A 16,821-nucleotide genomic window follows, 5' to 3' on the forward strand; every position below is an offset into this window, starting at 1 on the left:
TACATTTTGTCATATTATTATTATATGAATTCATAATTCAGAACACATTGTATACATGAAATAATTTCAGTTATTACAATCACACCTTTTTTTTAAATTCACTAACCGAGTAGGTATTTATTGGTACTTATGCATGAACATAATTTTTTGTAATGCTTACTTAAAATAATATTTTCATTTTCATTCTAAGAATTACCTAGTACCTACCTACATTTTATACATGAATTGAGTGAAATGAGATTTTTTGCCATTCTACAACATTGAAAACAAAATATGTTATTTATTATACATTTGGTACCTACCTCTTAATATATCACATGTTTTTTTCCTCCACATGGCACATAGAGCCTAGACTGAGCATTTGGATAACCATTTATATTACATTAGAATAAAATGATAGTCACTTTGCTATACTTACCATTTCATGACCAATAAGTCTAATGTTAGTTGATTGTTATCATCTATTGTCATTTTTTCGGATAGTCTTGCAGTGTCGACTGTATAGCCTTCCTAGGTCTAAGAATGACAAGTTTAGAGTTATGAGGGGACACTGCAAGGCTGAGAAACATTGGCTTTAGGAGGTAAAGTGAACCTCCTATATCAACCATCATGAGATAATGTAATGTATTGTCTGTATTCTGTATAACAATAAGAATATATTTGTTAGAATTATATAATATTAGTTGAATAATAATTCCATAGAAGTTTTCTGTAGCGGGAAATATGTAGATGGAATAACCCATTGTATCTTTGCCATAACCCAAGTATTTTGCAGGATCAAACCTACTCGCCGGAGCGTATGTCGTCAAAATCACAAATACTTCTAAGTGCAAAGGAGGCTGTTTCGCTTTGGGTTCTAGGCGCTCGAAAGGTGGGAGTCGCTCAGCAGTACTTACAGGAGATACTAGTTACAATTACATGGCAATACCTAACCTAAAATGCTTTTCTTCACTGGCAGTTGGAGCGCTGATTCAAACAGGGACCCATTGTACTCTAATATTGTATTTCAGGAGCATCACACCTCTTTAATAATTCAAGCGTGCGTTCAAATGTAATGCTATACGCAGAAGATTCCATATCAATAAGGGCACTCCCTACCTAAGCAGTCTCATAACAGCTTACATGCTATTATCCAATCATTAACAATAAACCTTAAAAGCAGTGTAAGGTTTGCAGCTGTTGTCCATGAAATTGAACACTACAGCTGCAGCGGAAGAAGTGAAACTAATTTAAAGCATAAAACAAAACAAAAATATCTCAGTTTTTAAGCACGAAATTATATTTTGTTTTGTGCCCTTTTCCAATAATTGGCTACTTTTCACATACCTACCTACTTCATCTGAAGTTGCGAGGTTTCAGGTCATTCTAATACATTACAGGAACTTGTAAATGTTTTAAACTAAAGGATCTTATTATGACGACCATTGTTCCCAAAATTGTGCTAGCCGATGCATTGTTTTCGACAAGTGTGAAAATGATAAGCAGTATATTAATATTTGCCTGTTTTCCTGAATCACCCCATCAATGTCTGCTTGAGGGATACATAATATTAGATTTTACAGAAAAAACAAATATGCCCGTTGGAAAAATAATTGTACAAATACATTAAATAGCTACTATTAAAGAGATGTGATGTTTGTATATTATTATCCTGAAGATCTACGTTTATGCATAATGGGCGCTCGAATCACCACTTCAATTATTTATTATTTTTAAGCCATTAAACAATTTATTAGCACTAGCGCATGGTAGAATTTCGCACATCACTGATAGATTATTTTTGTCCTTTAATTTGTTTAGTTTAATCTTTGACCTTTGACACAATGCAGGGAAACAGCCTCTTTTGACAAATCACAAATTACATTGGTATTTAAAGGTGACATTGATTTCGTTAGTAGGTAGAAACAAATATCTAGACAATTTGAAAAAAGCAGATAAAAGTAGGTATTTCAATTTGAGGTGAATCGCATGCACATATTTTCATCACATCACACATAAGTGACGACCAAGAGACCAAGACGATTGCAAGAGTTAGTTTGTAATGTACCTACCTAATATTGAATATCAAATTGAAAAGAATGATGCCTGCAAGTGGTTAAATCACAATTATCTTCTATCGGGCATCATCTATTGTTGCATTAGTGCAATGAGCAATAATTCAGATTTCAGAACAAACTGCACTCTTATTTGTATTTTATGTCTGTAGGACTGTAGGTGTAGATGTATGAATGTATTGTTCTCTACATCTGTTGCAAAGAACAAACTGCACTCTTATTTGTATTTTATGTCTGTAGGACTGTAGGTGTAGATGTATGAATGTATTGTTCTCTACATCTGTTGCAAAGATATTGTATGTTGTTTGTAAAGGTGTAGTAATTGAACAATATCAAGAGGCGTAGCATTGCAATTCATATAGATAATAACATAATTAATTCTTTTTTGGATTAAATGTCGTGGAGTAATGCTCCATGGTAGGCACTTAATTTATTTAGTAACATTTTCTGTTTCATATTTTACATAGGTACATTCCGTGATATTTTAGCTTTATCATTTTATTTTATAAGCAAATATTTGTGAAATTTTATTTCCGTTCTTCGCTTCTTACTAACGCTTAATTGAAATAATACAGGTAGAGGAAATTATTGTATTTTGTATTAACAATAATTTGGTGATAGGAATACTGAAAACATTATAATATTGAGAAGTGGCGGAAACGGTTTCATAACTCCATATTAAAACGAAGCATGTCGCATGATGTACAGATTAATAATTGACTTGTTGATATAACTGTGATATTATCTAGACTTAATGAATGCTCCGCATTTCAGGCAATGTACAAACGCATTGTAGAAGCGCAAGCAGGATCAAGAAGAAGTGTGGACCCGGAAGTGACGCTCCAGTTCCTGAAATCCGCCATCTACTATTTCCTGACAGACAGAGAAAACCACCAGGGACATCTCAACGCCATCGAAAGCATCCTGGGCTTCTCCGATAAAGAAAAGGAAACCATTCAACGTTCCAGACATACATAGCTTATCCCAATGCATCCACATAACCCTTTCCCTGATGCCTTGCCCTTGAATAGCTGGAAATGTAACAATTTCTCTGAAAGCTAGCAAAATCAATTAGTTGTGTACTTTGTACAATAGTTAGTCCAAAATTCATATAATATTTGACAACGACGAATGTCTGTTCAGTATAATCCAGTCCATCCAAAGAGTGATATTAGATTTCAAAGAACGTGGAAATTCATGACCAGTAAACATAAAAGAAATCATCTAAAATTGAAAAGGAATCGTCCACTATAAATATTATATAATATTTCAGCAATATTGAAGAATATAATTAAATGACAGGAATATGGTATGGCAAATAATAATGCCTCTAAGTTAACTAAATTTGGTGCCTTTTACTAGTGTATGGATAAGGATGGTTCCTATTATATTTACTTTTGTCAAAAAAGTTCTTAAATGTTAGTTTGGTTCCGTATTCTTTGAACAGTCACTATACATTCATTACAAAAGTTGAATGTCTCCAAAGATTAACATTTTAATAAATTGATGATTTGTGTAAAAATAATCTTTTAAAATGAATGTGAAACGTAAGTAAATGTCTACTAAACTGGCCACATCTGTTGTTTGCAGTTCGGATTGCCAAGTTCGGTTGATAAGGGAAAGGGTTTTTTATGAATCTCTCCAGCTTGAAGAAGATTTAGTGAATAGTGTGATAGGAACTAATAGAATAGTATAGTATCTTCAGAAGAAGACACGTATTCAACTGCTTCGCTGACGGTAGGATGTAGAAAGGTTGTCTTTATTTTTTATTTAACTAAGATTATTGTGATATGTTGACAAAACCTAAAAAATGTTATTTTTAAATTAAAAATATATTTATTTTTGTGGCTGATTAATTATTTAAAGCTAATTAATTGTATAAAATAAAATTAAAATATGATTGCAATAGTATTTTTTTAATACCCGGAGAAATAAAGGTAGTGACAGACCACGCTCAGGCATGAAAGCTTTTTTGGACATGGTTTATATAAATTATATGTTGAGGTGCTACTACGCTATAATCTTTCTCAGAGAGGGGGACAGTACAACTGGGGAACTGCTGCAGAATATCATTTCTTTGTATAGGATCTGTCACCTTGACAGATGATCACAGCGGTCTGTACATTTTCATTTGTAGCCTGGCTAGCAGATCACAGCGCATCATCGTTGCCACCTGAACACTTATAACACATCATCTGTCAGGTGTGACTACGCGATCGATATGGAGTTATATATTTGATGTGTATAGCGTAATGTCACCCCCTTAAAAAAGTGGTAAAAATTTCACAAAGCTTACCCAAAAAAATTAAAACCTCCCACAATAAGGAAGTTGAGTGAAAAATATTTTGACTTATAAAAAATATGTTCATGTAGATCAAAAAATATCGATTCTAAATATATGTATAAATATATTTCTATTATTATTCTTAGAATTAGAACGTTCTTGAAAAAGCATTCAATAGCTTTAAACTGAATACGCTCCACGATTGGTCGAATGAATTCTGACGTCACATGTGTCATGACTTGTACGTACAACGGATCACCTGTGGTGCATCTCTTTCCATTACATGAGAGATAATAATAATAATAATACTTGGATGACTTGTATAGCGCCGTTTTTGTGCAAAAACACCTCAAAGGCGCTGGTCATAATCATTGCGCTGCAAACCAAACTACTTTAGCAAACTTTACTTTTCTCATCAAGGTCTGGTTATTTCAATGTTTTCTCGCCAGTGGTCAATGTACAGTTGAAGTTATTTATCCAAGACATGAGGGAACCTGGAACTCTCCTGGTGCTAAAATGATTTTCAAGTGGTTTCCCTCCAGCTCGAAATGATACTCCGATGTTGCACTACGGCTTGTCTACAGTTTCTTATATCCATTCACACTCCACTTTTTGGCCAGAGGGCATTTCCATACAAACTTTCTTGCATTTTACAGACATTGCAGGTGATACAGCTGATAGTCAGTACAAAAGTACAAACATAATGTAAACTTATAAAGGTATAAGAACCCACTATAATGTTACTTCTTTTCCAAGGACTCGAGGAATCAAAGTAGTTATATATAGCAAATGGTCATAAATATCCGAATACAATACTCGGATGCTGTTTGAAGATAGTCTTCTTTTGGCAGTTGTGTTCGGGGCGCAGTCCGTAATAATATAAGAGCCTCAATGAGTGAGATGACATTTTTTAATAATAAATGGCCTTATATACTAATATTAAGTATGTATATGTTTGTGTGTGGGTGAAAGTGTTAGAAGTAAAAATAAATAAAAAAGGGGTTGGTTGGATTTTAGAATAGTTTTATTGTTATTAAAATAAATCACTTCTTGTTATGAATGATTCCGTCATACTTCTGCTGGAACCACTTCATGGCGTCCTCTTTAGTCAGGCGATGAGGGAATCCAACCTTTCCACGCTTGCGCTTCCTGTGAGCCACGTTGAATCCTGTTGCAACACAACCAACATACACCATTAGCCTTTATTACATCTATTAGAGGGCGAGGATTATAGTGGATACAACACATGTATCTACACAGAATGTTAAAGACAAGACCATCTTTATAAATAAATCTGTTTCTCATTTTTAGTAATCCACCGAGCCAGTCAGAGATGGGTGGAAGTTGCAAAGAGATTTTTATCTAGCACATCGTTGACTAAGGAAATTCTCAGAAGACAGAATTTTCTTGAACAAAAGATATGCACACTTTATAAACACTTTTTGTGAATTGAACATTGTTAGTTTTTTTACAAATGTAAGTAAGTAAACGTAAGTAAGTAACGTAAGTAAACCGCATCCGACTTTAAAAAAAAATATTAACATGAATTCTGTAGCAATTACTTCAAACACATGAAGAAGTATGTTCAAACACACTAGAGACAAGTAAATGGCATTCAGCCAAAAAAAAAAATATAATACACAATGATTTCAACTTAATTACTAATGGAAAGAAGTATTTAAGTTAAATTTTGATTATGTCCATTACTAATTATGCAGTTAGATTTTAAGCATGTTGTGGAGGATCTTATTCAGAACTTAATGCAAACTATTAAAGGAATAATAATTACCGGGGCGTCCCAGAACAACGTAGAAATCTAACCCGTAGATACCAATGGAAGGGTCGTACTTGATTCCCAAGTCAATGTGTTCCTGGATACCAAAGCCAAAGTTGCCGGTGTCGGAGAAGTTGCCTCGCACCAACTCGTATTCCTTTACCTGGGGGACAGAAACAACTTCATCAGAAACAACTTCATCAGAAACAACTTCATCAGACACCACATCACAGGGAAAACAGTCATCAGTTAGCGGGAATATCATGTATCTCTTATAAGTAATCTACCGAGCCAGGCAGAGATGGGCGGATGTTGCAAAGAGATTATTCATCTAGCATATTTTAGCAACGGATATCCTCACGTGAGACAGGATATACATTAATGGTAACATATGCAGAGGTATTATTTCACTTCATATTAATGAATCAACATCAGTTAGAAGAATTACCTCATTATTTTATATAATTTATTGATTAAATTCAAAAAAACTGTTCATTGGAACGAATGCTCTAAATTGTAATATAATTATTACTGATTAGCTACTGCAAAATGGTTATGTCATACATACGCAATAACATGTCTACAAGATGACTAAGAAAACATTACAAAATGTCCACAGTGCCCTTTTGCTGATTTCAAACTCAGATATTTGTGGTAAATGATTAAAGATTTTTACTTACAAGAGAAAATGGATAAGGAAGTATAACTGTCGGTATGAATTGAATGCACCAAAAGAGGGGAGAATTATCATCACGGTAATTGAGCGAAATGTGGGTCACCCTAAAGAGGTTCTGACACAGCCAAGCGACTTGAAAACAAGCATGTTTGATTGTTTACAATTTTTACTTGATGCTTCAGTCATACAATCTACGACATGCTTGCCCAAGCTTGATGCGATTTTATATTTTTGCTTGACATGCGGTTGGACCGTGTTCGTGACCGGCTTGAGATCAAGCACGAGTAAAGTGGTATCTTAACTTGTACTGTTCATGGCACCTAATTCGTTTATTTTTATTCAAACTCAAAGCTAGAGTTAAGAATGCTTTATCTAGGTTATATTTCGTTTCAGTAACACAAAATTCACTTTGTTTGACCATGTGCATCAAGCTGCTTGAGCAAACAGAAAAGATTACGTGCTCGTCGTCAAACCGTTTGACCGTGTCAGAACCCTTAACAAACCCCAGTTATCCAGCAGTGTAAAGCAAAAAGTGACAAACTCTTATCAGCATCCAGAAATATGACTTACCTTAAGTCCCCTCTCGAGGATTTCTTCGGCTTTGACACCTCGGACCGTGCAGTGGACGGCGATCTTTTCATTCCTACGGATACCGAAGGAACGCACGGTGTAGCGGGCCTTGGAGAACACGGGCTGTTGGCCGGTGAGCTGTTCCAACACCTGGAAGATCACAACACCCATTTAACAAATATCTATATCAATTGGCACGAATTACAGCATTCTCCAAGGTTAAATTAATTAATTAATTAAAATGGTTTGTTTTTCATTTTTAGTAATCCACCGAGCCAGTCAGAGATGGGTGGAAGTTGCAAAGAGATTTTTATCTAGCACATCGTTGACTAAGGAAATTCTCAGAAGACAGAATTTTCTTGAACAAAAGATATGCACACATTATAAACACTTTTTGTGAATTGAACATTGTTAGTTTTTTTACAAATGTGTATAAGAACAGGACAAACACTAATATTAACATGAAATCTGTAGCAATTACTTCAAGCACATGAAGTATATCCAAACACACTAAATTGAATAGCATTCAGCACAAACTGAAGATGCTGCAAGAAATAGGGGTAAAGTGCAAGAATCCTGCAAACAATTTAAAAAAATTACACTTGATTACAACTAATGGAAATAACTATTCAAGTCGGGTGAGTTGTGAACATGCACATATAGGTTTATAGGTTGTTAGTTTTGATCTTTTAATAATTTATGCCCATTTCCTTTAACTCTTAGAAAAAAAATGATCTTTTACCATCTCCCCCAACACAAATAGTAGTTTCTTAGGTAATTATTTACCTACGACTACCGTTTGAGAAAATATTCCGTACATGTTAGGTTAGGTTGGATTAGGTAGAATTAAATCACAAACCAGTCTATACAAACCTAGCGTAGCCCACAAACTACTTGAAAACTGGGATATAACTCTAAAGGGGACGCGAGCAGGCGTTATTAAAGGGGCAATTTTTTGTAGTAGTAAAAACGGTAGTCGTAGGTAAATATTTACCGTTTCTTATAGTAATCAAGCTGAAACCAAGTGCTATTTTTATTTATTTTTTGCCATTATGAGGCGAGTGTGGAAATTCACTTGACATTTTAGGTTAAGTAAAAAATATATATATATAAACAATTGCAAATCACTGAACTAACCTTGGCGGCACGGGTCAATCTATCACCAGATTCACCAACGCAAATATTCAAGCATAGTTTGCGGATGTGCAGATTTCTCATAACATTTTTGGTGTTATCTTTAATAACTTTCCCCTCCTTCGCTTTCTTCACAGTTTTCACAGGTGCTACGGCCGGCTGAAAATAATGAACGACATTGTTATTACAGGCTATTATATTTACCAGCTCCGTAACATAAACTTAATTTATCTAAATATTTTTTGTGTCGATGGCTGTTATCCCAAGAGTGACATTTGGAACGTGTTATTTTCGGTCACATATTAGGAAATAGATTAATAACTTCGGAAACTTTTAATAATCAAATCAAGTAACTGAATCATTTTTTATTTGTAATTCGTGAAGCACTGATTAATATAAGCAAAGATTATTAAGATATTTGAAGATTTAAAAACTAGTAATCAAAATAACACACCGCCATGATGCCCGACGAATCAAAAAAGGACCGCAAGTGTGGCCAGACTGCGAAACATTTTGGTTACTAACTTTGAAGGCTATTATTTCAAACGTTTTGCAGCCAGTAAAGAAGTTGATAGCGTGTAAGTAAAAGGCACTATTCATAAAAAAAACGAGAACGAAAGAAAATGCTTGTGAAAATAGCGTGACAGTGGATACATTTAACCATTCATCACGGAGAAAATTGTTTTAATTTTTTTGGGATAACTAAATAAGTAAAACATCAAATTGCAATATTTATTTATTGAAAACAATATTAGCGACTCTCAAACGAACATTTGACAGAAAAAGATCCGGTCGAGTTTAGGAATTGAACCCATGACTTCGGCCTTGCTAGGGCTTTGCTCTACGACCATAAATAAACCACTCACTCCACCACTGAGCATAAATAAACCACTCCACTGAATTCTTTTTTGTTTTCAGTTCGATTAAGATTTTGTTATACTTGCTACACTTTTTTAAGACATCATATTTGTTTACGTTGGCAACCGCGTTCCGAAATTTATATTAATTTTACCGCCGTGGTTTTAAACACATTTGAATAGGAAATTTAAAAGAAAAATGGATGATGATGATGATGAGAGAATTTTGGATCCAACTGAGCCACAAACCACGTCTAATATCCCTCAAGAAAGGATAGCAGCCCGAGGATTGCGAATTCAAAGACGACAAAATGCTCTCAAAAGGTATCCAAGCAACCAACATAATACATTAATTATTTTATTGATAGGGTGAGAGAGAAATAAAGATATGTTATGTGAGAGTTAGAATTAGGAAATTAGGAAACAGTGAGAATTAGGAAACTACCATGTCCTGCTATTTTACTTTTCCTTTTTTCCCTAGAAATTATAAAACAATAGTGTGGAAATAACTTTAAAATTGTCTTGCCGTTAGAATAGTTTACTACATATTATGCGCAATCAATGACTAAACAAAATACCCAACATTAATTTCGATATTATTTGTTGAAACCAACAAAGATAGCTTTGCGGCTGTCGTAAGGGAAATGGATAATAATAGATGGGTTTGGCACAAATACTGTACTTCCTGTCATGGAAATAATAGATGGTTTGGCACAAATGTTGTACTTCCTTCATAAAAATAATAGATGGATTTGGGACAAATTTTGTACTTCCTGCCATTGAAATAATAGATGGGTTTGGCACATGTGTTGTACTTCCTGTCATGGAAATAATAGATGGATGTTGTACAAATGTTGTACTTCCTTCATGGAAATAATAGATGGGTTTGAGACAAATGTTGTATTTCCTGTCATGGAAATAATAGATGGGTTTGGCACAAATATTGTACTTCCTGTCATGGAACTAATAGATGAGTTTGGCACAAATATTGTACTTCCTGTCATGGAAATAATACATGGGTTTGGGACAAATGTTCTACTTCCTGTCATGGAAACAATAGATTGGTTTGGCACAAATGTTGTACTTCCTGTCATGGAAATAATAGATGAGTTTGGCACAAATATTGTACTTCCTATCCATATGGGCTGATATCTTTAATTATTTCAAAAAGCAGAACTAATCTACCAATGATTAAACACTCTATAATAAAATGAATGAATGGTAATGGTAATGAGTAAACACTCTTGGAAGAGTAATTTTGTCCAATATATATTATAATATGAAGATTTTAGAATTGAACAATATTCCATTCCAGAGCATCAGGCCCTACAGATGTGGGGGAGGAGGAGGCGACGGGCCCCGTGGAGCGCCAGGCGGTGGCCAGTGCAGCCCTGCTGGAGCATCTTCAAGCTGACGGGGAGGAGGCCGTCACCAATGTGCGCGTGGCCAGTGATGCCCGCGAGGTGCAGCGGAGGTTCGCAGAGGCCTTCAAGAATAAAGGTCAATATATTATGTTACACTCACAGAGATAACCATGTAACTAGTAACAGAGTATAAATAGAGTAGAATATGTGAAGGACATTAGCAAATGGTCAGAATCTGCATCCCAGAGTAGAGGGACGTTTTTACAATCAAAGTACATATTTATTATTTGTGAATCCAATCGCGTGGAAAACAGGAAACATCTTTTATAAATCCATTGAAATTATTCAGTCTGTTGCTAAACCACGAAAAAACTTTTAGTTTTAGTAGCGCAAGTAGCACTTTGCTAAAAGACAGTGCATTTTACTTTGCCGATTAAGAAATAATTAACCTACTTTTGATATTGACAATACTTAATACTAGATAACCACAATTTATTGAATTATCGTTGTAAATTCCAGAAACTTTGGCAAAACTGGAGGAGGAAGCGAAGTTGGCCGAAGAAAAATTCCAAATTATATCAAAAAATTGGAATCCCATCTTGGAGCTGAATGATCCTATTGAAATAAACGAGGAGATCATGAAACAGAAAGAACGGTGCAATGATTTGATAGAACAGAAAAATGTACTCATTAGCAACCTCAAAGACGAAATGAAACTTGTGGATGAAACATTTTACAGAGATTTACAGAAACAGGTCCGTTCATATCCAAACTTTGTAGCAGATATAAAACCCTTTACTTTTCATGTTCTTCAATAGGCTGCCTAGTTATGTATTTATTTGTGGTTCCACAGTTAAAGGACATCAAAGAACTCAGCGAACGCATTGACGCCCAAGTAGTGCTGATGAGAAATGCGTACGAGTCTCAACTCAATCTTATTGAAAGCGCCATAGAAATGGAGCGAGCCCTCACAATCGAGTACAACCGCAAGCGTTGGGAAGCTTTGTACAAGAAAAGGGATAAAGAAGAAATGACCAATATTCATCAAAAAATGGAACAGGTAATTAACAATCTTTCTGGACAATTTCATCGCATTTCATTAAACATTATTGGAATGGAACAATGGACTGAATTTACAGTCAATCTCTCTTCAGAAGTTCACTAATTGGATGGAGTCTTTTACAGATTGGTGATTTTGAAAGGCGAATGGATACTTTGACCTTGGAACACAGAGAGAAATATAGAGGAGCTAAGATCCAACTGGAGAGAGAAATTCAAACCCTTCAGCAGGAGCTGCAGCAATTGAAAGCTACTTGCATTATTAATAGCGAAAAAATAGACTACAACTTTCAGGCAAGTACCACCTACAATATTAGATTCCATCTCCTCGGTGAATTTAACCTCATCATCTTTTTGCAAGAAAATAATAAGGATTTTACTTTGCAACAGGTTTTGAAAAGGAGGGAGGAAGAAAATGTATTTGTCAGATCTCAACAGAAGAGGAAACTGAATAAGATGCAGGATGTCATCAACGGTCTTAAAAAGAAGATCAAAGATGCTCAGAGAGACGGAGCAGCAGAAGAGGCTAAAGCGACCAAAGAGATCTGTCGCCTTCATGACGTCATGCTCGATCTCCAAGTTAAAGCGGAACACTTTGCCGGCGTAACACAAATTCATTTTATATAAAACCAATACAATACTAGTACATATGTAGTTACTTTTATATTCATCTTTGTTTTAAGGTCAATGAGAGAAAATATCAACAGCTCTGGAGAATGAACAGAGAAACGGCAAACCAATTGATTGAACAAATAATTGACACTGACAAAATAATAAATGAAAAAATCCTCGGGATCGAATCGCCTGCAATCAAATTTAAAATACTGAAACAATCAGATCTCCCATCTCATCAAACAGCCATGGAAAAAATACAAAACATTGGTAGATTAAAAAGTTACCGGTAAACATCAGAAATCAATTTTTTTTTACCTAATTTCAGTTTTAAAGTTTAAAAATGTTATATTTTTAGATTCCTACAGTTGTGCATCATTAGATGCTGCTTCCGATATAACCAACACTTCTTCAGAAAATAAGGCCTACAATGAATCAAGGAACAAACTGGTAAACAATATACTGTTAGGACGGGTTGTTTCGGAGAATCTGAACAATTCATCAAATTTCAACGTTCATTTTCAGGTTCTATGAAAGACTTATCCAAGTTCTGTTTTTATATCATTGTAGGCTAGTTGCTTGACAAAACTGAAATAAAAACAGAACTTGAAAAAATCTTTCACAGAACTTGAAAATGAACGTTGAAATTTGATGAATTGTTCAGATTCTCCGAAACAACCCGTCCTTAATGAATGTCTAATAATAATTGATTATGAATTAACTAAATCATTTAAAAAAAGAAGTAAAAAGTAAAAGCCCCAAAAAAGGGTGTTAATAAATAAATAAACTTCAGGTAGGCCATATACTGAACTTGGTGGCTGATAGCTCCGGCTTTCTGATTGAAGAAAGGCTGTGGCCACTTCTGCAGAAGTATGAGGATGGACCAGTTTTAATATGCAAAATGGATAACGTCTTTACTGTAAGTAAATATTATGCACATACATAGTGGTTTTGTAAAAATGCTGAAAATGTTGACCTTTAGGCCTTTACTAAAATTAAATTTATTTTGAAATTTGGAAAGAAAGGCATAAAACCGGTGTTTTCATATTGATTGTAGGCTTTGGAAATTCTACACGAGGAAGATGTCCTTATGCTGTGCACATATTTTTCCAAATATGCCTATTGTCCTGTCTGTGATGACAATGATGGTAAAGGAAAGGACAAAAAAAATAAGATTCCGGCTTTACAAGAAGTGGTATGTTTTAAAATCCACTCCCAAGGTATTTAAGTCCATCAAACACATATACTCTGAACATGAAATGTGAACTTTTCAGATAGTCAAAGAGAACGCTGATGCTGGCAGTCAACAGGATTCTGAGATTGGGTCAGTTACAGAAGAACAGCAAGGTAACATTATATTTTCACTCCTGTTTACTACGCACCAATGCTCCTTACAACAGATGTAAAGTCATTCATATAAAGAGTGCTTAAGGTCAAACAACATTATCTACAAAAAAACATGCAAATAATTCCAGGTCTTAAAGTCAAATAATGTGATCTATTAAAAAACATGCTATTATTCTAGGGCTTTTACCTAATTTTTCAAACATTTACGGTTATAACAAATACCTACAAAAAATATCTTTCCAATAATTTGAGGACTTAAAGTCAAACAACTTTATCTACAAAAGACATACCAATAATAAGTAGGGGTATGATTTATTTGTAGATGGCATTATTTGACTTGGACCTAGAATTATTTGTATGTTTTTTGTAGATAACGTTGTTTGACTTAAAATCCTGGTTAAGTTCCTTCAAACTTAAAAATCAAAACCATAACTCCCAGACTGGCGCGAACATGTGAAAATAATGTCAATATTAATATTTTTGTGTGATTGAACCTGCAACCTCAAAAGTCAAATGCGTGGGATATTGCTATTACATTATGGAGTCTGTTTTAAGTAGATGTAAGTAGTATGCTGAAAAGAACATGTTGGCAAATTATCATTTTCAAAGAGTGACAAGTAAAGGAGGCAGTTCGTTAGTAACCCGTCAGATTCCGTTCAAGTTACTTTCTTTTAACCAATGCATTTACTTTACAAAAATATTTCAAGGTGACCAGACAGATCAAAATATACGTAAAAAATGTCAGGGAGAATTTCCTGAAGAAAATATTTCTGGAAAATCCCAGGGTGACCAATCTGTTGATAAATTACCCAGAAAAAATCCAGAAACTGCTCCGTAAGAACATTCTTATGAATATTATGTATTTTATACCCGCCTGACAAAATTATTCAGAATGAAGTAATTTAATTCTTGTTTTCAGAAAAGCTGCTTCAAGAATGGAATTGAAGATAACAAAATCAGAGCAGCTTTTGGTAAAAGAAGTGGAACAAATATTCAAAGACTGTAGCGCCAATCAAGGTATGTATTATTATTTGGTAAACACTTCTGTTTTTATGTATGTAATTTAATATAACAATGATTTGAAGAAAGACGGTCTGTCCGATTGTCAATTCATTGTTAACAGACCGATTGCCATCTCTAATGCACAGGCGCAATGTAGGCATGCTGAGTCTGATCTACAGGTATTTCAATAAAGCCTGCTCTAAGGAGCTAGCAGCTTTGATCCCCTGTGCACGTAATTGAAACTCGACAAACACAATTGGAACACCCATTCTCATTTGATGGTGGCATATGAGAAAATCATTTCTTCCAATCATTTTTGTGTATATCATCTCATATGTGGAATGAGCTACCTGCAAATGTTTTTACTCCTTCATATAACTCGGGCCTCTTCAAGAACCACATTAATAAATCCCTTCCTAAAGCCCCTACCTTAATCCCTGCCTCACAATGCTGCTCAACCAGGTAGCGATATAGTTCTCCTGTGTTTACACTGTTCAGTGAGGTGTAAGTATAGCAAACTAATATCTTGATTGGACAATGTTCTCAGTGGTAAAGAGTGTCTTTCTAAACCCACCGTATGTTTCTCTTATTGAATGAAATTCCTAAAAGTCACTAATATGTGTATTAATAATGGATATATTTAATTTCCAGAGGTGGGGGCTGGAGCCCTGGCAGGGATGGAATTTGTGATTGGCACATCCGAAACGGACTTGCACAGCCGGATGCCAGTGACTTGCAAATTTGGTCACGACCTGAAGGTTTCCTCCGTTCATGTCCTGAACGCTTTGCAAGAATTCATCGCCAGTGTGGTAGCTGCCGATACAGCTGCTAAAAGGTACACATTGCGCGACCAACCGTCCTATTGTTATTTATACCGATCATCTGAAAATTGGTTTAAGGGTTTCTAACATTGTATATTATTTAATTCTCAGGCCCGTGCTATCCAAGCTGGACACAGCCATATCTCGCAGTTTGAAAACTGAAGACGTAGTTATGTTCTGGAGCAAGTACAAGGAGGTGTTTTCTCCACAGAAAGAAAAGCTCTGGGACGGCTTGTTATTCGGCCTCAATAAATATCTTCCAGTTTTGCAAGGTATGGAAAACAATGATGTTTATGGGGCCAATCCCATTACACAAATATGGATGTTTTAATTTATTTTGGTAAAATTATGAAAATTTTAATTTTTACGTTTTCCAGAGAGACAAAAACTTAACGATGAAGTAATACAACTCCGCAAACAACATTCTGATTTACAACATTTACTGAGAGGTCATATACCCGCAGCCGAGATACCAAAAATAACATTTCTCTCCCCGATTAGCAAGCACGTGAAACCACCGCAGTAGTGACCGCCTCCGTGGCAGACCAGTCAATCGAGTAAAGGGGAACAAACTAAGGGCGCGTAGAGTGGGGAGGCAGAGTGACCGTCTGCCTTTCCGTGACTTATCAATAAATGAATCTGACAACTAGCATTGTAATAGTCACTATTTAGTCCTAGAAAATAAAATCTGCCCACGAATCCTTTTTACAATAGAGTGCAAATTGGTGGCTATGTAAAAAACTTGACAGCAAACCCCAAATCGGGTAAACAAAACTTCAGGCTTGTTTCCAAAATTGAATATTTAGTTAAGACACTTTTACAAATGTGTTACAATTTACCAACCTCGCTCATTTTTAGCGCCACTAAGCCAAGCTGTTTGGTTCGCAGGGTCCGGTTATTTAAATGTGGGCTCTTGGGCGGTCAACTTACGACAGCTCGTTGAAATGACACCCAGATTTGATATTAGGACAAGTCTATCAATTTGGATGTCTATGACTAACACCTTTACCCCAGTAGTTTTCATCTTTGTGGTTTATTGATTGGCTCACGTTATTTAAATGTGCTCTCTTGGGCGGTCAACTTACGACAGCTCGTTGAAATGACACCCAGATTTGATGTTAGGGCAAGTCTATCAATTTGGATGTCTATGACTAACACCTTTACCCCCAGTAGTTTTCATCTTTGTGGTTTATTGATTGGCTCACGTTATTTAAATGAGCTCTCTTGGGCGGTCAACTTACGACAGCTCGTTGAAATGACACCCAGA

General features: G+C 35.2%; 3 protein-coding genes across 6 annotated transcripts in view; 2 read left to right on the forward strand and 1 right to left on the reverse strand.

The window, feature by feature from the left end:
* qtc (GRIP domain-containing protein quick-to-court) overlaps positions 1-3,960 on the forward strand; it is a 29,744-nt gene extending 25,784 nt beyond the window's left edge. For 3 of the 4 annotated variants that reach the window (XM_089635663.1, XM_089635758.1, XM_089635577.1), the window contains exons 5-6: positions 776-871; positions 2,829-3,960. In XM_089635663.1, the coding sequence (XP_089491789.1) occupies positions 776-871; positions 2,829-3,032 (300 nt within the window). In that variant the 3' untranslated portion in view covers positions 3,033-3,960. The remainder of the gene's footprint in view (positions 1-775; positions 872-2,828) is intronic. The other variant, XM_089635835.1, reaches the window with a different exon arrangement.
* A 1,384-nt stretch (positions 3,961-5,344) lies between these two features.
* Positions 5,345-9,048, reverse strand: RpL11 (ribosomal protein L11). The gene is made up of 5 exons (XM_089635961.1): positions 8,947-9,048; positions 8,496-8,651; positions 7,359-7,508; positions 6,128-6,275; positions 5,345-5,506 (listed from the first exon to the last, which is right to left on the reverse strand). The coding sequence occupies exons 1-5, from the start codon at positions 8,950-8,952 to the stop codon at positions 5,382-5,384; spliced, it is 585 nt and encodes a 194-aa protein (XP_089492087.1). The 5' UTR covers positions 8,953-9,048; the 3' UTR covers positions 5,345-5,381.
* A 482-nt stretch (positions 9,049-9,530) lies between these two features.
* LOC149426092 (dynein regulatory complex protein 1-like) lies at positions 9,531-16,080 on the forward strand. Its single transcript, XM_089635238.1, has 14 exons — positions 9,531-9,673; positions 10,665-10,849; positions 11,233-11,468; positions 11,567-11,773; positions 11,899-12,066; positions 12,163-12,375; positions 12,456-12,654; positions 12,743-12,834; positions 13,178-13,303; positions 13,442-13,579; positions 13,659-13,731; positions 15,385-15,568; positions 15,633-15,826; positions 15,932-16,080. Exons 1-14 carry the CDS (start codon positions 9,549-9,551, stop codon positions 16,078-16,080), a joined length of 2,289 nt encoding a protein of 762 aa, XP_089491364.1. The 5' UTR covers positions 9,531-9,548.
* Positions 16,081-16,821: the final 741 nt, after the last annotated feature.

Source organism: Hesperophylax consimilis, chromosome 1 (assembly GCF_061612785.1).
Source record: "Hesperophylax consimilis isolate HC1 chromosome 1, BYU_Hcon_1.0, whole genome shotgun sequence".
Lineage (NCBI taxonomy): Eukaryota > Metazoa > Arthropoda > Insecta > Trichoptera > Limnephilidae > Hesperophylax > Hesperophylax consimilis.

Coding starts and splice junctions, on each gene's coding strand:
- RpL11 (XM_089635961.1), bottom strand. Junction 7,509..8,495: donor GATTGACCCGTGCCGCCAAG/GTTAGTTCAGTG, acceptor GTGATCTTCCAG/GTGTTGGAACAGCTCACCGG. Junction 6,276..7,358: donor TCCTCGAGAGGGGACTTAAG/GTAAGTCATATT, acceptor TCTGTCCCCCAG/GTAAAGGAATACGAGTTGGT.
- LOC149426092 (XM_089635238.1), top strand. CDS start 9,549: ATGGATGATGATGATGATGAGAGAATTTTGGATCCAACTGAGCCACAA. Junction 11,469..11,566: donor ACAGAGATTTACAGAAACAG/GTCCGTTCATAT, acceptor GTGGTTCCACAG/TTAAAGGACATCAAAGAACT. Junction 12,067..12,162: donor AAATAGACTACAACTTTCAG/GCAAGTACCACC, acceptor ACTTTGCAACAG/GTTTTGAAAAGGAGGGAGGA.